The 19,255-nt window shown below is 42.0% G+C and overlaps 4 protein-coding genes across 9 annotated transcripts; 2 read left to right on the top strand and 2 right to left on the bottom strand.

Annotated features, from left to right (window-relative positions):
• The first annotated feature begins 193 nt into the window (after nt 1-193).
• Nucleotides 194-7,485, top strand: LOC132792377 (glycogen debranching enzyme). The gene is given in 10 exon segments (XM_060801720.1): nt 194-602; nt 1,753-2,093; nt 2,155-2,515; nt 2,581-3,984; nt 4,047-4,400; nt 4,403-4,904; nt 4,961-5,138; nt 5,192-5,361; nt 5,418-6,415; nt 6,417-7,485. Coding segments are annotated over 10 exon segments (5,031 nt in total). The 5' UTR covers nt 194-200; the 3' UTR covers nt 6,738-7,485.
• Nucleotides 6,843-11,423, bottom strand: LOC132792378 (putative sodium-coupled neutral amino acid transporter 10). Of its 3 annotated transcripts, none has more exons than XM_060801721.1 (6): nt 11,117-11,423; nt 10,343-11,023; nt 10,136-10,284; nt 9,940-10,076; nt 7,298-9,885; nt 6,843-7,238 (listed from the first exon to the last, which is right to left on the bottom strand). In XM_060801721.1, the coding sequence occupies exons 2-5, from the start codon at nt 10,954-10,956 to the stop codon at nt 8,143-8,145; spliced, it is 2,643 nt and encodes an 880-aa protein (XP_060657704.1). In that variant the 5' UTR covers nt 10,957-11,023; nt 11,117-11,423; the 3' UTR covers nt 6,843-7,238; nt 7,298-8,142. The 3 variants fall into 3 exon arrangements, with proteins under 3 accessions (XP_060657704.1, XP_060657706.1, XP_060657705.1); XM_060801723.1 differs by having other exon boundaries at nt 7,298-9,882; XM_060801722.1 differs by having other exon boundaries at nt 10,343-11,000.
• A 450-nt stretch (nt 11,424-11,873) lies between these two features.
• Nucleotides 11,874-12,846, top strand: LOC132792382 (uncharacterized). The gene is made up of 4 exons (XM_060801729.1): nt 11,874-11,975; nt 12,168-12,256; nt 12,335-12,557; nt 12,628-12,846. The coding sequence occupies exons 1-4, from the start codon at nt 11,967-11,969 to the stop codon at nt 12,751-12,753; spliced, it is 447 nt and encodes a 148-aa protein (XP_060657712.1). The 5' UTR covers nt 11,874-11,966; the 3' UTR covers nt 12,754-12,846.
• On the bottom strand, nt 12,698-18,474 carry LOC132792379 (serine/threonine-protein kinase meng-po). 4 transcript variants are annotated; one of them, XM_060801726.1, is made up of 9 exons: nt 18,221-18,474; nt 17,114-17,296; nt 15,619-15,880; nt 15,465-15,564; nt 15,223-15,405; nt 14,991-15,162; nt 14,083-14,400; nt 13,668-14,016; nt 12,698-13,244 (listed from the first exon to the last, which is right to left on the bottom strand). In XM_060801726.1, exons 2-9 carry the CDS (start codon nt 17,168-17,170, stop codon nt 12,970-12,972), a joined length of 1,716 nt encoding a protein of 571 aa, XP_060657709.1. In that variant the 5' UTR covers nt 17,171-17,296; nt 18,221-18,474; the 3' UTR covers nt 12,698-12,969. The 4 variants fall into 4 exon arrangements, with proteins under 4 accessions (XP_060657709.1, XP_060657710.1, XP_060657707.1 ...); XM_060801727.1 differs by having other exon boundaries at nt 12,698-13,160; nt 18,221-18,473; XM_060801724.1 differs by having other exon boundaries at nt 12,698-14,016.
• Between the last annotated feature and the right edge of the window lie 781 nt (nt 18,475-19,255).

Below are 19,255 nucleotides of genomic sequence, written 5' to 3'. Positions count from 1 at the left end.
TTTTAATGCTTCATTAACGATCAACAGCTGTGTGGCTTTAGTAGCGGCGGTTAATTAGCGCAAAAGTAACGCTTCGATTGTATCTTGTGAGCTTTGCGTTACTCTAAAAATGATAGCAGAGGGTTTCAAGTGGCTGTTTAACGTCCTAATAAGCTATCAGCTCTTTCGCTGGCTCATCGATAACTATGTACGAATAACCAATGGCGGGATGCAACAAGTGCAGCAGCTACCACAACAACAAACTTGTGATAAGCAGCAAGAGCAGTCGGCCAAGCCGGCGCAGCAGGCGAATGCTAAGCTTAAAACAAAAAGAAGAAGAAGCAGCAGCAGCAACAGCTGAGCCGGCAAGCAGAGTAACGGTGCCAGTTGAGTTTAGTGCTAATGAGCAGCTTAGTGGTGCAGCAAGTATGGGGAATGCAAACAGCAGCAGCAGCAACAGCCGCCGCCGCCGAAGCAGCAGCAGCAGCAACAACAGCATCAACATCAATATCAACAACAACACAACAACAACAACAACTACTACTACTAGCACAACAACAACAACAACTACTACTACCAAGAGCACCCGCAACAAATCATTACAAAAACGCCACAGTGATGAGGTATGATCACAATCTGAGATTGTCTACAAAATTATGTCGTAAATAAGTACATGCATTACACATGATCAAAATATGTATATTATATATAATATTGCTGATATGTGACTGTATGTATTTATGTGATTGTATTGGAAAAGCATAGCACAGACTTAATCAAAAGGTGCAACCAGCGGCCAGTGACTGCTTCAGTCTGTGCCGTGTGCTCCTCGTGTTCTAATTAAACTCGAAATCAAAAATCGAAAATCGATCTATAAAAATTACTTCCACTGTGGTGTTGTAACTGATTGCTTGTGTGAGTCCAAGTCCGAGTCTGTCAATCTCTAATCTATAATCAATGTGTAATCGCTGAAACTAAAAATAGACTGGCGCCGGCGCAAGTGAAACTCCTTGCAATTATATAACCGAGCTTAAAATATCCTTAAGGACCTTTAAGGAGTAGCTTTTTGTGGTGTCAGAATTTTTCAATTATTTATTTATTAATTAACGGTTCCCTCTGGTTGTGGCTGCAAAGTGCTTTAATTTTTTTTTATTGTTTGTATTCGCTTTACTCAATTTTTATTGGGGTGACATTGAGAGTGAATTGAATTGAATCGATTCAAATTGATTGCCTCAAGGCATATCTGTTTGCTCATCTATGTAAACATACGTCTCTTAAGTATATAAATTTCTTATGTACTTTCATCTGTTAATCTTTACTTTACAGAAATCGTATGAATTCATTGATTTCCATTTGTTCATTTCATAAAGTTCTTATGTTTCGACTTCTAAATTGAGCTTAATTTTTAATGCTCATACATTTCTTATATATATTCCGATCCAAATATCTTTGTGCTTATCTATGTATGTAATCATGTTCTTTTTTTTTGCATAACGTATACTATTTTTGTTTTTAGTTTTACACCTCAGAATAGAGCTTTAATTTTGAATGTTCGTACATGTTTTATTTACATTTGGAGTAAATATAAGAGTAATATAATATACATGCTCATATTTCATAACCACATTGATATCTTTTGTGTAAACATTACAGATATTTCCGAAGTTTATACTTCCTTAATGAGCTTCTATGTTTGATGTACTTGTAATTTATGTACATCCCGAGTACTTGTGAACATCGTTCAGTTTCATAGCTTTCGTGATTCTTTTGCAGGCTGTAAAAATGAGCAAGAGCACGGAATCGCACAGCATTCCCATAGCTGAGGGTACGAATGCTGAGCATGTGTTGTACCGCTTGAAACGTGGCTCTAAACTATGCGTCCATCCGGATGTCGCATTGCTGGGTCGCAAGATCCTGTTGCTTACCAATTATCCGGCCGAGGGCAAGAAGTTTGTGCGCACCGAATACCGAGTGCTTGGCTGGCAGCTCAAGGATGGCAAGCAGGTGACCAGCGTGGAGCATCCCGAGGTGCATGTAGTGGACACAGATATCTACAGCGAACTGCAGCTCAACATGTCCGGCACATATCGTTTCTACTTTACCTATGCCGATCGGTAAGTAATTCCTACAGAAAATGTCTGTTCCTAAACTTTAAACCTTTTACTCCCTTTGCAGTGAAAGAACATCTACGAATGACGAAGCTGATGGTGCGCTCTATGTGCAAGTGGAGCCTACGCTGCACGTCGGACCACCCGGTGCTCAGAAGATCATTCCCCTGAACTCGGTGCGTTGTCAGACGGTGATGACGAAGCTGTTGGGGCCGCTCAGTACTTGGGAGGCCAAGTTGCGCGTGGCCAAGGAGTCGGGCTACAACGTCATTCACTTTACGCCCATTCAAGAGTTGGGCGGTTCCCGTTCCGGGTATTCGCTGCGTGATCAGCTGCGTGTCAGTTCAAATTTTGCTGCCAAGAAGGGCGATAAGGTCACGTTCGACGATGTGGAGAAGGTCATCAAGAAGTGTCGCCAGGAATGGGGCGTAAGTTAGTTATGTGGGGAATCGTTTAATTATTCTACTAATTGATTATGCTTTTCCCCTTCTAGGTGGCCTCAATTTGTGACATTGTGTTGAATCACACGGCTAACGAATCCGAGTGGCTGTTGAGTCATCCGGATGCCACGTATTCCTGTGCGACGTGCCCTTATTTGCGTCCCGCCTTCCTGCTGGACGCTGCATTTGCACAGTGCGGCGCCGATATTGCATCGGGCAGCTTAGAGCATGTTGGCGTACCTCAGGTCATCGATCAGGAATGCCATTTGGAAGCCTTAAAGTACCAATTGCACACTACCTACCTAGCCAAGGTCAATATCCATGAACTGTATCAGTGCGATGTCATGAAGTATGTCAATGAATTCATGACCCAAGTGCGCACTCGTGAGCCGCCCCAAAATGTGGCAAAGCAGTCGCGCTTCTCGGAGATCAAGCTGATACAGGATCCGGAATATCGACGCTTGGGTAGCACCATTGATTTCGAGTTGGCGTTGGAGGTCTTTAATGCTTTCCATGGCGACTGTTTCGATGAGGAGTCGCGTTTCCGCAAATGCGCCGAGACACTGCGCCATCATCTGGACGCCCTCAACGACAGCGTGCGCGCCGAGCTTCAGGGCTACCTCAACTATGCTATCGATAATTGTCTGGCTGGCATACGATACGAACGTGTTCAGGGCGATGGACCACGTGTGCGTGAAATCTCCATCAAGCATGCGGTGTTCATGACGTACTTCACCCACACGGGCACCGAGGGCAAGACGCTGTCGGAGATTGAGCAGGATATGTATGGCAAGGCGGGCGAATTCTTTATGGCTCACAATGGCTGGGTCATGGGCTCCAGCGATCCGCTGTTGGACTTTGCCGAACAGCAGCCGGGACGTGGAAATGTGTATCTGAAGCGTGAGCTCATCGCTTGGGGAGACAGCGTAAAGTTGCGCTTTGGCAAACGTCCTGAGGATAGTCCATATCTGTGGCAACACATGACCGAATATGTGGAGACCACAGCACGCATTTTCGATGGCGTTCGTCTCGACAATTGCCACTCAACGCCGTTGCATGTGGCCGAGTACTTGTTGGATAAGGCGCGCAAAATCAATCCCGAGTTGTACGTGGTTGCCGAGCTGTTCACCAACTCGGATGGCACCGATAATGTCTTTGTTAATCGCTTAGGCATTACGTCGCTAATCCGAGAGGCGCTTTCTGCTTGGGATTCGCACGAGCAGGGGCGTCTGGTGTATCGTTATGGTGGCGTACCCGTTGGCGGATTCTATGCAAATCCCAAACGCGACGTGGCTCCAAGTGTGGCGCATGCGCTCTTCATGGATTTGACACACGACAATCCTTCCGCTGTGGAGAAGCGGTCGGTCTACGATCTTTTGCCATCCTCTGCTTTGGTGGCCATGGCTTGCTGTGCGACGGGCAGCAATCGCGGCTACGATGAATTGGTGCCACATCATGTGAGCTACAATTCCGAATCTTTGAATCTATCTTTATTTAATTTGCTTTAATTGCTTTGCAGATTCATGTGGTCGATGAAGAACGTCCGTATCAGGAGTGGGGCAAACAAGTTGACTTTAACACTGGCATCGTTGCCGCCAAGCGTGCTTTGAATTTGCTCCACGGACAACTGGCGGAAGAAGGTTTCAGCCAGGTGTACGTCGATCAAATGGATCCCAATGTGGTTGCAGTCACTCGCCACTCGCCCACCACACATCAAACTGTTATTCTGGTGGCTCACACCGCTTTCGGTTATCCCTACCCCAATGCAGGCCCCACCAGCGTGCGTCCGTTGCGCTTTGAGGGTGTGTTGGATGAGATCATACTGGAGGCCAATCTGACCACGAAGAGCGACAAACCTTTTTGATCGCCCAGCGCCCTTCAAAAAAGGACGAGCATGTGCTTAACGGTTTCACACAGTTCCAGCTGTCGTTGCAGGAGCACATTCCGCTCAGCAAATCGCAGGTGTTTGAGACCAGCTCCTACGTGGATGGCAACAACACGCAGCTGAATTTCTCCAATCTGCGTCCTGGCACAGTGGTTGCCATTCGTGTCTCTTTGCATGCCAGTGTGCGCAATAGTTTCGATCGTCTGCAGCAAGTCACGAATGCCTTGCGCGTGGAGTCGGGTTCGCAGTGCAAGGAACTGCAGGAGATTGTCTCCAAGCTGGACTTGACGGCGCTGAGTCGCGCGCTCTTTAGTTGCGATCAAGAGGAACGTGACATGGGCTTGGGTGGCTCTGCCTATGATATTCCCAACTTTGGGCCAATTGTGTATTGCGGTCTGCAAGGATTTGTTTCGCTTCTCACGGAAATTTCACCACGCGATGATCTGGGTCATCCATTGTGCAACAATTTGCGTGATGGCAACTGGATGATGGGTAAGTATAAATAGTATTTGTAGTAGCAATTTATACTGATTTATACTTCTACTTAGATTACATTGCCGATCGCCTGAATAACTTTGAGGATCTGCGACCACTTTCGGTCTGGCTGAAGGCTACGTTTGAGCCACTGAAGAATGTGCCACGCTACCTCGTGCCTTGTTACTTCGATGCCCTTGTGAGCGGCGTTTACAATGTGCTCGTTAACCAGGTCAACCAGCTGATGCCCAGGTAAGGCAGCAAATTGTTACGACTAAGCATTTGATTAATAATTCGTTTACTAGTTTCATTCGTGATGGTCATCACTTTACCCAAGCTTTGGCGTTGTCTACGCTGCAGTTTCTGGCCGTCTGCAGGTCCGCCAATCTGCCCGGCTTCAGTCCAGCGCTCAACCCACCAAAGCCCCCCAAGCAGTGTGTTACTTTATCTGCCGGATTGCCGCACTTCTCAACAGGTAAGTCGAATCTAATCAATAATGAATTATGCGTGTCATTAAGTCTTAATCTTTAGGTTACATGCGTTGCTGGGGTCGTGACACGTTCATTGCATTGCGCGGCACATTGTTGCTCACTGGCAGATTCAGCGAGGCACGTTTCATCATTCTGGGCTTTGCAGCTGCCATGCGTCATGGTCTGATACCCAATCTGTTGGACAATGGCTCCAAGCCGCGTCTGAATTGTCGCGATGCCGTCTGGTGGTGGCTGCACAGCATTAAGCAGTATGTCGAGGATGCACCCAAAGGAGGCGACATTCTCAAAGATAAGGTGTCGCGCATCTTCCCCTACGATGACTCGGAGCCACATGCGCCTGGAGCCTTCGATCAGTTGCTCTACGACGTCATGCAGGAGGGACTGCAGGTGCATTTCCAGGGATTGCAGTATCGCGAACGCAATGCTGGCCACGAGATTGATGCGCACATGGTGGATCAGGGTTTCAACAATCATATTGGCGTGCATCCGGACACTGGTTTTGTGTTTGGCGGCAACAGCGCCAATTGCGGCACCTGGATGGACAAGATGGGCTCTTCCGAGAAGGCTGGCAATCGTGGACGTCCCAGCACACCGCGTGATGGTTCGGCCGTTGAATTGATTGGCCTGGAGTATGCTGTATTACGTTTCATGCAAGGATTGAGCGAGCGTCAAGTGATTCCCTATAGTGGCGTAGAGCGCAAGGGTCCGTCGGGAGAACAGACAAAGTGGAGCTACAAGGAGTGGGCAGATCGCATACAGAAGAACTTCGATCAGCATTTCTTTGTGAAGGACACGGACACCACGTCGGTGGCCAACAAGAAGGGCATCTACAAGGACAGCTGTGGCGCCACCCAGGACTGGACCGATTTCCAGCTGCGTTGCAACTTCCCCATCACACTAACCGTGGCTCCAGATCTATGCGATCCTCAGAACGCTTGGCGTGCTCTTGAGGCGGCCCGGAAACATTTGTTGGGTCCGTTGGGCATGAAGACATTGGATCCCGACGATTGGAACTACAGGGCCAACTATGATAACTCCCAATGATTCAACAGATTGCACTGTCGCCCATGGCGCCAACTATCATCAGGGACCCGAATGGGTGTGGCCTATCGGTTTCTACTTGCGTGCACGCCTGATCTTTGCCAGAAAGTGTGGCTTCCTCGACGTGGTCATTGCCGAGACGTGGGCTATACTGCGTGCCCATCTGCGCGAGCTGCAGACATCTCATTGGCGAGGTCTGCCCGAGTTGACCAACGACAATGGCAGCTACTGCCATGACTCTTGCCGCACCCAGGCCTGGAGCATAGGCACAGTGCTGGAAGTGCTCCATGATCTGCATGCTCTGGGCGCCGATAAATAGTTCGAGCCACTGCCGTCATATCTATTCAACGAATCTCTCGATTGCAGAGATATATAATTATTAACTTAACTAAATTATGCAGAAGGCAAAAAAGGAAAATATTGGTAGATGCTACAAAGAATTTGGTTTAATGATTCAATTAATGGGCGTAACCATAAAAGTTATTTGTTCAATTTGTTACCAAAGTTGTTGATCATCCCATACTCTATTAAAGTTCTTTAATCTCTAACTGTAGTCTGTGTTTGCTTGCTATGAAAAATAACTATTCCTGGCTATACGCATGCAGGACGTTTTTGGCGGATAGATGGGTCCACTGCTTTTCGTAGATATATCGCACAGGGATACTGGGCGTATAACTTCTGGTTTAATTTCCAGATTTAGTTGATCGGCATCTTTGGAAGTATCTGCTGACTGTAAGCTTATTGCTGGTGCTTCTAGCTCAATCTCTTCTTCAACCTCTTGGGGTAAGATCTCGCAATCCTCTATTTTTTTTGTCTCCAACTTTAAAGCATTTATTGAAAATTGATAATACATATGTATACTCTCAAAGGCGAACTTACACATGGGCGTCTCTTGAACACCTGGAACGCTGCAGTACAGGTGAATTCGTAGACGCCCTGCAGGACCATCTTTTGAACAACATCTAAAACGATCGACATCTTGCTTCCTCAGAAGTGATTACGATCTCAAAATGGGGCTATTGGATAACACAAACATCTAACCAGATTGTAACTAGAAGCAGTACAAATTTTGAAAATTTCCGATTTGTTAAATAGAAGTTGAAGTTTCGGCAAACTATAGATACATTATATTTAAGAATACATAGAGTATCAGAACATAAATAAAAAGAGATAAATAATAGTAAGTGCATAAACATGAAACACAACATGGTTAAACATTTAATTTACAGCTAATTTTATTAGTTATTTTTTTTTTTTTTAAGAGCAGTATTGAGACCATTTCAATATACTTATAAGTATATTTGATTTCAATACCTTACATGTTATGTTGGGTACTATCAGTTACAAATCATAAAGGCACTTCTCTCTTAGAGCTGCGTAGATAATTAAAAAAAAAAAAGTAATTAAACCGAAAATAGGGATTATAGAGGAATTCTCTTCGGCAGTTAAAATATGATAAATATTAATTTAATTAAATTCATTATAGTATTACTACAGGTTGCCTTTGGTCAAGCATTCTTGACTACACAATGGTCTTTTATTTACATAGATAATAGGAATTGTTAACTTTTAGTATGCTACACTCATACTAATACAATATTAGCCCTAAAACTAGGTTTAATGTATATGTACATAAAGCTAATTTGCCCTGTGAAAATCACACTGGAACTGTACGTAAGTATAAATATCAAGTGACGCTACACTATGCTCTGGATTACGTACTCCTAACTCTTTTCATGTTTAGTGTTGGTTTCGGAGGACGGCGTTGTTGTCGTCGATGTTGTGTCTTCATCTTCATCCTGTATGGACTTTAGTTCACGTCCCATATTTTCGATTTGTAAACTAACTCCATTGTTCACCTCATTGAGCTTGGGCTCAGGAAGACAGTTCTCGTTGCCGTCCACATCGCGTTTAATGCGAATCATGGGAGAGGCAGTCGTAATCTGTTGCTCCTTTACTTGCAACAGCTCTCGCCGAATGGCTTCCACATTGACAACATCGCTAGATTTGTTGGCTTGCGCATCTGCTGTCAATGTGTTGTTTGCTTTTGTCCGAGTGGCATTCGCCAGTAGCACAAGTGGAAGAGGCAATCGTTGAACTAGCGATGGCGCCACGTCCGCAGTTCCATTCTTAAGCAGCTCTCCCGTTTTGTAGGAGAGCGGCTCGAAGACGCCGGCATGCGCCTCCTGCTCCTCACGTGCGTGCGCATTCTCTGTTAGCATTTCCATCAATGAAATCGGTTTACGTTCTTTGACTACGGGGTTAGCTTCTTGTGGCTGTGGTTGTGGTTGAGGTTGTGGTTGAGGCTGCGGTTGTGCCTCTAGTTGTTGTGGCTGTGGCTGCGGTTGCTCAACCTTCTTAAGTTCTTCCTCTTGACGATTGGTTTCCTTGACTTTGTTCAACGCCTCGGCGAGTTCATTGACAACCAAGGGCTTCGGATTGTCAGGGTTCTGTTTGGCCAACTCATCGTTCAGCTTGTCCATGCTGCGTTCGAGTAATTTCATGGTATTTTCATTCTGTGGCTTTTGCTTGGCCAATTCCACATTCAACTCATCCACGGTACGTTCCAACTGTTGCATTTTCTCCTTGAGTTCCTTTTGTGTTTCACGCAGTTCATCTGCATTTCTTTTATTGTCCTTTTGCTCCTCGGCTGTTATTTCCTCTTCCTTTTTGATGGCAGCACCATCAATCGTTTGCTGTGCAGCTACTGGCAATTCCGCAGGCGGTTTTGGCTTCTCGGGTTCAGGAGCTGCAACAGTATCTTTTACTTTTTCAACTGTTAAGCTTTTCTTCTCAAACGCCTCAGCTTCTTTTATTTGCTCTGGTTTTGCATCGTCTTTGGGTGCGTTTTCTGCTTTGTCTAAAGGTGGTTCGTCTTTAGTATCTTTCGAATGTGATTCGTCTACAGGCAGCGGAGGCATCGGTGGGTTATCTGAAGAAGCACTTTCTACAACTGGCTTCTCTGCAATTTTAACGCTTTCAGCGTTAACTACACGTTTGCCATCATCTAGATTTTTTAATACTTTTTTAACAGCAGCTTCGTTGGGTTCTTTAACTAAGTGTTTTAAAATCTCGGAGTTTTGCAATTGTATGTCTAGTGCTGGCGGTGGTTTTACGTTGGGTGTTAGTGGTGTAACCATTTGAACACCATCAAATTGAGGGCCCGAGCTCTGGGCATCGATGGCATTCAGATTCGCATAGGTGCCGAGTATCATGAGGCAAAAGCCGCTCACAAATACAAATTGAGCTAAGGTGCGTTCCGTTGATTCCTTTTTGATGATCTTTCTAAAACTGGACGCTGGAAACATGATGCAAATGGCCACGCCAATTGTGGATCCAACCAATCCAATGATCAGCTCCACTGATGGAATGACCAGCGCAACGCATAGTGAGAAGACCACAATGAAGAGCGTAATGAACCGAAATCGACGCTCTGGTATATAACTGCTGTTCTCCACATGTCCCTGCTGCAAGAGAAAACATAGATTAGATAATGTATCTTTGTAAATTGAAGCACAAACCTTCCGGTACAACAGAGAGTAGATGCTGGCACGGCAGGGGAAAATAACCAGCGGAAAACTAAATGCAATTGAGAGTACAAAACCAATTTTAATGATATCGCTACCAAATGAGGGCGATAAGTTAACCAAAATGTTGCCTATTAAAAGAACATTAGTTATAAATTATAGAAATGGACGAAAGTAAGAATTATGTTACCGGAAAACGTATGCTGACAGTAAGCCACATAACCAAAGAATCCAACAGATATATAGACAAAGGTACAAATCCAAGTAGCATTGCGAACAATGCCATTCAACTTATCCAAACTCTGATTGTTGATGCTGTCAAAGACTTCGAATAGCTGCCTGCAATTTTGAGATAAAAGTTAGCATTGCTATATAACTAGTTTTTCAATTAACTTACATTTGACACGATAGAGCCATGCTGAAGATGGGCAAGCATTGTAGCACTCCAGCAGGTTCCCAGTAGAGTACTTTCTCGGTCCAATCATTGGCCACAATATGCGACTCCGATTCCAGCACAATCTTAAGCATGAGACACACGTAGAAACCAATGGAAGCGGTGCATACAGCCGATAAGCTGTCCACATTGCGTAGCATGCCTAATGGAACAATGCAACAGATAGTTATTGCTATCATAACGACTGTGCGCAAGTGATCGTGTTCGGCGATATCCAGCGAAAATAGCTTGCAAACAATTTGTGGTCCCAGGTCGCCGACAACAACGAAATACGTTATACATGTACCGATAAGGTAACCAATTATACAGAGTTCTGCTAATAGTTTGCCGGATGTGCCGAATGCGTGGAGACCCAGAAGTTCGAAACTTTTGCGACGTGTCAGCAGCGATGTTTTGATCAGATAGTGACAGCAAATGCGAGTTATCCAATTGCTGAGCACCAGCAGCACAATAGACAGTATGATGCCGCACTTTTGAAAGCAGAACGGCATGGCCAAAATGCCCACGCCAATGATGCTATTGGCCAGCGTCATAACATGACCCGAATGAGAGAACATGATGCAAGTTTGGAAACTTTCTCCTGACGATGAGCTAAGCGAAACTGTGGAAAATTATTGTAGGGCACTGCCAAGGTAGTAACGTAGCAAAAAAACGAAGAATAAAACAAAGAAATAGTTTTTAGCACACACCATTGTAATCGGAGTGGTAATCACTTACCTCTCTTATCGCTGAGAATGGATGGCGCCGCACTTGTGCAAGCAAAAACACAAACAAAAACAAAAACAAATAATTGAAACTGAAGGCAGTTGGCGTTGCGACTGTGTTTGTCTCACATTGAGCAAGTGAATACTTTTTTATAAAATACTATTTTAGGCGGAAATTGCATTTGTTTGCTGTTCACATTTTACGCAAGTCGAGTTCAACAGTCTTTTAAAACATATTTTTGGTAACGTCAGCTTTGTTTAGATTGCGCCCAATAGTGTTTGTTGTTTCGTTTACTTCTGAGCAGTTACAATTGGATGGAGGCTAGAGATGGAAAAACATCGATGGCAAACAAAATCGATTAAACAATTTATAAAACATCGATTTTTATTTATAAAGCTACGGCGTTTGTTTAAACTTAAAATTTATTTGAAAATTTATTAAGTCTTACTTTTATATGAATTCCTAATATAAATAAACTTCTTTGAAAAATACCTTTCTTAATGATCGAATCACCGTTAAAAAATACCAAAAAATAACTGTTTCCCTATAGAACTGGTTCACAGAATTCCTGTTGAACAGCACAGCTGATGATACTGTGGTATGACTTACGAAGTGGCAAACAAATTATCTACAAAATTTATCTATTAATAAATCTTTGAAATACAGACTAACAAAGAGTTTTCCTTAATTATTATTATTATTATAATTTCAAAAAATCAGGCAACATGCAGTTGTTTCTAGTTTTAGACAGTGTGACCAGCAATACAATTTAAATTTCACTAGGTGGCAGCACAACTTTTTGTGCCCGGTGGCAAGGCTGCGGTGCTTGTTTCTTTCCGTTCCGTAGACTGCAAACGTCAAGATGGCCGATGTAATTTTTATTTAAAAATCTAAAAAAATATTAAGCATCTGTGGGCAGAATTACTTAAATTGCAACATATTTTCAATATGGATTATTCTGCGCATGAATGCCAATGTTATTTTAGAGTTTTATGTGTTGTATTGAGTTAAAAAGTGTACACAGTTTGTGCTAATCAATACCGTTTATTTTTTGTGCAAACAGCAAGTTGATGAAACTCTTAAGAAGAAGCGTACCTTCAAGAAGTTCACCTACCGTGGTGTGGACTTGGATCAGCTGTTGGATATGCCCAAGTAAGTAGTTTAGTTTTTAAGCGACTATAGCCGAGAGCGTCCTAAATTAACCTCATTGTTTGCCTTTGCGTCCCTTAGCAACCAGCTGGTTGAGCTGATGCACAGCCGTGCCCGCAGGCGTTTCTCCCGCGGCCTGAAGCGCAAGCCGATGGCTTTGATCAAGAAGCTCCGCAAGGCCAAGAAGGAGGCTCCCCCAAATGAGAAGCCCGAGATTGTGAAGACTCATCTGAGGAACATGATCATCGTCCCCGAGATGACCGGCTCCATCATTGGCGTTTACAATGGCAAGGACTTCGGCCAGGTAAGCTAATCAAAGAATTGAAGTGTCGTGAAGTGATAGGACTAAAGTTGTTTGTTTTTTCTTTCGACAGGTTGAAGTTAAGCCTGAAATGATTGGCCACTACTTGGGCGAATTCGCGTTGACCTACAAACCCGTCAAGCACGGTAGGCCCGGTATTGGTGCCACCCACAGCTCACGTTTTATTCCCCTCAAGTAAGCGGCATTGTCTGCAACAGAGTTGTCTCCGGCTCTGGCTTGTTTTTGGATTTTTACGCATAATAAATGGAAACGTAATTTTTTAAGAACGTAATGATGCCTTTCAATTGAAAACGACAAACAGAAGATGAAGTGTTTTTCACAAATTTACGTTTAATTTTTATTGGAACTTGCAAATAGTATTGTGTAGCATAGCGTGGATGTGATGTTGCACAAGCTATCTGCGCTTTCGCGCGCTGTTGTTAGTGACGACGACTCGGTCGTAAGCCGTATCCTTCAAATTCGATTCGCGTGCTCCACCTCCTCCTCCATTGTAAACCATTTGCCGGGCATTGCTATGTGGATGTTGCGGATGGTGTGTGGTCATCGTATCGTTCACATCAGCTGATCCATACGCGCTGTCTTTGACTTGAGAATCATTGTGGGAGCGATTAAAATAATTCGAGTGGACGGCAGATGGCACAGCAGGTGCCTGGACTGGATTAGACAGCACTGGGAGTTGAGCAAGCGATTGGAAGGCATTAGTTAAGCCCATAAAAGTCACCGTTTTACTTTGATTAGTTCGATTGTTATTACCACTGCTGAAGTAGGCACTGCCATTGGGTGCATTACTGTTGCTCTGTTGCAACAGCAACGGTTGCAGACTCTGCTGGTTAATATTGGTGTTAAAAGCGGTAAAGGAGTTGACGTTATCAATGGCCGGCATGCTGTTGTACATGGCCCCCTGCAGTGAGTCGGACTTGGAGCGGTGCAGAATACTCTTGGTGGCACCCCGTGTGCCAACGCCGATGGAGTTCTTAGCGGCAGGAGTGGAGGAGCGGGCGTCGTGCGGCACATCGAGTGCGGTTAGTAGTTGGTTGTTGCTCTGTGATTGAGTTAAATAGCCCTCCACTTGCAGCAGTGGCTGAGCCTTACCTAAGCGGTTCAGCTCCATTTCCATAGAATTATAAATGGTCAGATTGCTGGCCAGCATATCCTGCCTAGAGCCCAGCGTTAGCAAACTGTCTGCATTGTTGAGCGTCGACGACGATGCCAAACTCATCGACTTGGATGTGTGCATGGCCATGCCCATCTCACTTGGTCCCTGCTGCAGTGCTCCAGTGCGTGGATCGAAGTGCTTCTGTGTGGCATCTTTCAGTGTGCTCTTGATCTCTTTGGATTTCTCCGGCTGCTGTGGCTGGCGTATGGAGGAGATGTGGCCGGGCATCGGTTCGCGTGAGACAGACGATGTTGGCGATGCCGAGTTTGTCTCCTCGTTCTCTTCCTGTCAAGCAGTAGGGCGCAACAAATTAAATAAAAAATGTATACACTTCTGTGGTGTGATACCTACCTCATCCTCCTCTGTGATGATGGACGATTCAATCCAGTCTTTTATGCGATTCTTCTTGAGCTGACGATCGACATTTGTCTCGATGCCACAGTCGGCCAGTGTGTAGAGCAGGCGATTTTTTTCGTCGGGGCTGCTGTGAAAGGAATACATGGAAGGGCACAGTTCGTCTGTCTCATATTCAGCCATTTCCTTCTCCGCCGTCTTGGCCAGCCAGCGATCGTCCATGAACTTGGTCAAGTCGCCCAGACTCTTTGGCCTGTTGCCGCTTCTAGGTTCCAGAAAACGCTTAAACATGCGCTGTGCACGTGAAGTTAATAGCTGCAAAAAATAAACAGATTTTACATTTAAAAAAATATAGTTAATGTTTATTTGTTAGCATTTAAATAGAAGTTTTAAATTATGTATAAATGGTAATATAATCAATATATTTTTTCTCAGACCCTTCATTTTTAATATATTGAAAACAGGTTTTTTCTTTCTCAAAATGTGAATTTTTATATGGATTCCTAAAGTTTCAGATAGTAATTTCTTAAAATACAATAGTACATTGGCTTGCGTGAAATTTCAAAGTATTTTAAAGAAAAGTTAAGAATCTATTACTGTTCACATTTCACCGTAGCTCTTTTGTTTATTCTTAAGTAATTAGTTTTTTAATGTTAAAGTTCTTGATTTTGCCCTTTTCATATACAATTTATTATATATTTGGAAATAATTAGTTTTTGTTTTTTGTTTATTTAAATTTCACATTCAATTATTACCTAATTTTGTTATTTTAAAGTTCACTTCTAATATTACCAGAAGTATTTAATTGCTGTGTAATAAATATGTATTCCCTAGCTTTTAATTTAATTATAAACATTTATTTATTGGCTAGTTTTTAAATATTATTCTATTTATTCTCATATTACCTTGAATAGTTTTGGTGTGCGTCGTAGAGGCATCATCATTATGCTGCCTTGCCAGACCATATATCGCATATAGCGAGGATCCTCGGAACAAGCCTTCTGCCAAGGCAGACAACCTGTGAGGCAGACAAAGATGACGATGCCAAACTGCCAAACATCGTGACTGGGATCGGCTCTGGAAACCACAAAAGATACAAATGTATCTGGCAGCTAGTGTTCGATTTCAGGGACTTACTTGTAGGTGCCTTCGGGCTTGACTTCTAATACTTCTGGTGGACTGTAGGGCAACCATTCATTGCGCCGTTCCACTAAGGTACCAGTTTGAAAGGATTCGCCGAAGTCGCACAGTTTGATGCGTTGAAAGTCTGAGCGATAAATGAGCACATTATCTAGCTTGATATCGCGATGCACAATGTCTCTATAAGTAACAGAAGTTAACATTTTGGTTATTCATTATAATGAATCATTTAGACTCACTTTGAATGCATGTAATCTATGGCGGAGGCCAACTGTTTAGCCACACGTTTGCTGTACACTTCTCCCACGCCCGTCTCGGTTACATTTGACGTAAGATCACCTGATTGATGAATTAAAGATTAAAGATTCGTTATAAGTGGAGATCATCACTTACCCAGTGGTGCATATTCCTGGGTGAATACATAAAATCCCGCCGTCTCAAAGGCCACATCGTATGTGGTTACGATGTGCCGATGCACGCCCAGATGCAGTCCATAGTGAAATTCGCGATAGAAGTCACGTAATGTCACATATGGCTTAGGAACCGCTTTCAGTACCATTTCGGTTTGAGATCCCCGATGTTCAACCAACAAAATCTTTCCGAACCATCCTTCGCCAACAATTTGTATGATATCAAACTCATCCACCAGTTGTATCTAAGATCAGAGAACAATTCAATTAGATGGCATGCATTAATACCGCAAGCTGATTGATGGTGGCTGCCATGAAATGTTGTGAACAGTTTAATAATTACCCAATATATATGTTCACCCCCGGTCAGACATATTTAATGTTACTCTATTTTTGATATAATGCCCAGTCGCTGTTTGCTGCCCAATAAAATCAGTTTTTTTTGCTGTCTTTCTTTTTTCATTTTAGGGTAGCGTTAACTATTAGCTCAGCGAAGAGAATGTTGGCTCAGTGCCAAACGGAATGATTTTAGATTACGAATATGAACGAAGTCTATATACCCTCGAAATGTTTTTATAATAAATCTGAGGTATACACCTGTTTGTTTCGTATAAGATTTAAATTCAATTTCGAAGATTATTTTAGTTTTTTATCTAGGTAAATTATATGCTATTTGATTTTGAAAATATATATTAGTATTTCTCCATTTTATGCAAAAGACTTTACATATTCTTCTCATATAAAATTATGATATCCGTAACGAAAGAGAAAGTAGAAATTTTGCTAATTAACATGAAATAATTTAAAATACTCTTTGTCATAGGGTATCAAAAATATGTCATACAGTTTGCAACGCGTCGAAGAGTGTGTCTGCATTTGATCAGGATGAGAAAAAATCTACAAATCCATGTCTGAATGAAAAACTTTTTGATCTTCGAAATAAAATATGAGGATCATGTCTATGCCACGTTTTGTTCAAGTGCCTTAAATCCACTACGTGGTAAAAATAATTTTGTATATTCATGAGAACAACGGAAATCCCTTTTCGGGTTTCGCCAAATTCGCAATAATAAAGTCAATGGTAATATAGAATTATTAGTAATTTTCTACAGTCTAAGATTCTCTTCTAGACTAAAGTGTTTTCTTCTGAAATGATGCATACATATGTGGAAAGTAATTTTAATTGCTTCGTTCTAAATTTCCAGACGTTGCATGTAAATATTTCCAGTCATTAAATATTTTCTTGGTAGTGTTCTATTGTTAAGTGAAAATGCGAAAATGCGAAATTCGCCAAATTCACATTTATTATGACGAATCTGGAGCTGTGCGGGAGGTCGATCAGTTAGTCTCTCGATTCTGAGAGACATGTGCCATATTTTCATTTGAGTTTTATTGACTTACAATGCAAATGTTGTTCTTTTTGTTTTCTTGTGTATGTTTAATATACAAAAACGCAGTGTAAACATTTCAGAAATTACCTTTTCCAATTCGAATTCACGAATTTTGTGTATATGCCCTCGTGGTTTCTTCGACATTTTGGCGTATTACATGTGTGTTCACAATTTATGCGAATTTTATAATGTTCGAATGTTTTCTCAGGAGTGTGTATTTCAATCAGTTCAAATCACATCAGATACAAGTATGTATTTGCTTTCAAACCACTAAAGAAAAGTAGAATAGAAAAGCGAATTGCGATTAAGAGTGTATTTTTGTTTTCCGTATTTTAAACAAGAAACGGCAACAACGCCGCAGCGCGTTGTAAATATTTATAGCGGCTCTGTTTGCTGCACAAAGGCAATCATCATATATACATATATTTACATACGTATGCGAATATGCACTCGTATGCCTCTCAGATACATATGTATCTTTTGTGGGCCTGCTTTTACATGCGTTTGTGTGTATGTGTGTGTGTGTATCTTTCATCGTGTGGCAGGCAGGTTAAAAAAATTATAAGATAAATATCTTCGCAGCTTTGGTGTTGGCTGGCAGAAAAATGTGTTTTCATTGTTGGCTCACTTCCTGGAAAATGGGCGGCAAATGCGCTAAATAAATTATTGCAATTTTATGTAGTCCTTTTCTTGCTTTTTGTTGTTGTTGTTGTTGTTGTTTTGTGCAATGCGTAATTTTGTTTTTTAGCTGTCGGCATCCCAAAAATACAATTGCTATTAAGTGCCAATCGGCTTAAGTTCAATGTTGTGCAAATATATTTAGTTTAGCTCTGCTTGTTGTTGTCAAACAAATATTTAATTGAACGGTCTAGCTGTCTGCACACTCACACTCACACTACCACTTAAAAGCACACAGATACACACACTAATACACTCACAAACACATGTAAATCTAGCAAAAATGCGAATAGTATTTTGTTTAGTTCAGACTGTGTTTTTGCCTAGGTTTTTGCTTTTGTGAAATTCGCCTCAAATCTTTTCAATTTCTTTTCTTTTGCTATTTGTTGTTGTTTTGTGTTTTGTGTATTTCTTGCCTACACTTTTGCATATTATCAACAGCGAAATTAAAAATAATGCTTCTTGCCTCTTATATAAAAACATAAACGAACAGAATCAAAAATCTATTTCACTGACATTTCAATATGCTCAGCAGAAAAAATGTCCGTTATTTATTTCGAGTAACTTTTAAATCAATTCATTTAAATCAGCTGCAATTACAATTTCCCGATCACATTGATTTTGATTTGTTTCACTTTCTCAACACTTCTTTTTTTTTTAGATTAATTTCTTTTTTTAAGGAGCGTTGCACTGTTTTGCACAATGCGTTTATTTCTTAGTTCTGCATTATCCGTGGCCGCATTCGATGAAAACCCGTTGCCAACTGCTCTCGACTCTCGCGGATTTGTCGCTGGCCAGGCGAAATGTATTGAAAATGTTTAAAAAAAGACATTTTGTTTACGCTGTTTTCATTTCATTTCGACGTGTGCGAGATTTTTTCGAAATATTTTAAAGTTTTTTCGAAACTTTTCCGCGGCAGAGAGAGAACGTGAGAGCAAGGAGAGAACGATGGCATAAATAATAGTTGTGCTCTTGCCGCAACAACGTATGTATTCGATGATCTTGCAAAACTTTGCTATAATCGTCTATAAAAGTGTTACACATAGAGCAAATACATATTTATTGAACATATGTTTGTGTTTAGTCAATATTTAGATGCGAAATATTTTTATTAGTTGTGTGGAGAGACATGCGCTCAAAATGAAATTATAAAGATACTTAGGGGTGGTGTTTTATAGTTTTTTAATTTTAAATTTATGAATTGTTTTTATATGTTTGCGTTTGTATTAATAAATGATATATTTAGATGTCAAGTTATTCATTCAATTTGTTACACTTGAAGCGCAGTGCAGAAGATTAACAGCGCCGCTTAACAGAGCGCTGTTAAGTAAAAAGCTCAGCATCGGAGGCTGTTAAAGCACTCAAAGCTTGCGCTGGTAAATATGTATGAGCTTTGTATGTATGTATGTACATACACACGTTCATACACTTGCGTACATACGCACAAAGGCAACTCTAATTGGTCACTTCCGTTTGGACGACGTTTCCTTGGCGCATGCGACGTTCAACTTCAACAGTTGCTGCGTTTGACACACATATACACAGAGTTTT

The sequence above is a fragment of the Drosophila nasuta genome, chromosome 3 (genome assembly GCF_023558535.2).
Source record: "Drosophila nasuta strain 15112-1781.00 chromosome 3, ASM2355853v1, whole genome shotgun sequence".
NCBI lineage: Eukaryota > Metazoa > Arthropoda > Insecta > Diptera > Drosophilidae > Drosophila > Drosophila nasuta.
The sequence above is the reverse complement of the archived record's forward strand: the minus strand, read 5'-3'. Positions and strand labels throughout refer to the sequence as shown.

Excerpts from the sequence above, each read along its gene's own strand:
- LOC132792378 (XM_060801721.1), bottom strand. The coding sequence starts at position 10,956 with ATGTTCTCTCATTCGGGTCATGTTATGACGCTGGCCAATAGCATCATT. Across the intron at positions 10,077-10,135 it reads CTGTCAGCATACGTTTTCCG|GCAACATTTTGGTTAACTTA; the intron begins GTAACATAATTC and ends TTCTTTTAATAG. Across the intron at positions 9,886-9,939 it reads ACTCTCTGTTGTACCGGAAG|CAGGGACATGTGGAGAACAG; the intron begins GTTTGTGCTTCA and ends TTTCTCTTGCAG.
- LOC132792379 (XM_060801724.1), bottom strand. The coding sequence starts at position 17,170 with ATGTCGAAGAAACCACGAGGGCATATACACAAAATTCGTGAATTCGAA. Across the intron at positions 15,881-17,113 it reads GTGAATTCGAATTGGAAAAG|ATACAACTGGTGGATGAGTT; the intron begins GTAATTTCTGAA and ends CTCTGATCTTAG. Across the intron at positions 15,163-15,222 it reads AAGCCCGAAGGCACCTACAA|AGCCGATCCCAGTCACGATG; the intron begins GTAAGTCCCTGA and ends TGTGGTTTCCAG.
- LOC132792382 (XM_060801729.1), top strand. Across the intron at positions 12,257-12,334 it reads CAGCTGTTGGATATGCCCAA|CAACCAGCTGGTTGAGCTGA; the intron begins GTAAGTAGTTTA and ends TGCGTCCCTTAG. Across the intron at positions 12,558-12,627 it reads ATGGCAAGGACTTCGGCCAG|GTTGAAGTTAAGCCTGAAAT; the intron begins GTAAGCTAATCA and ends TTCTTTCGACAG.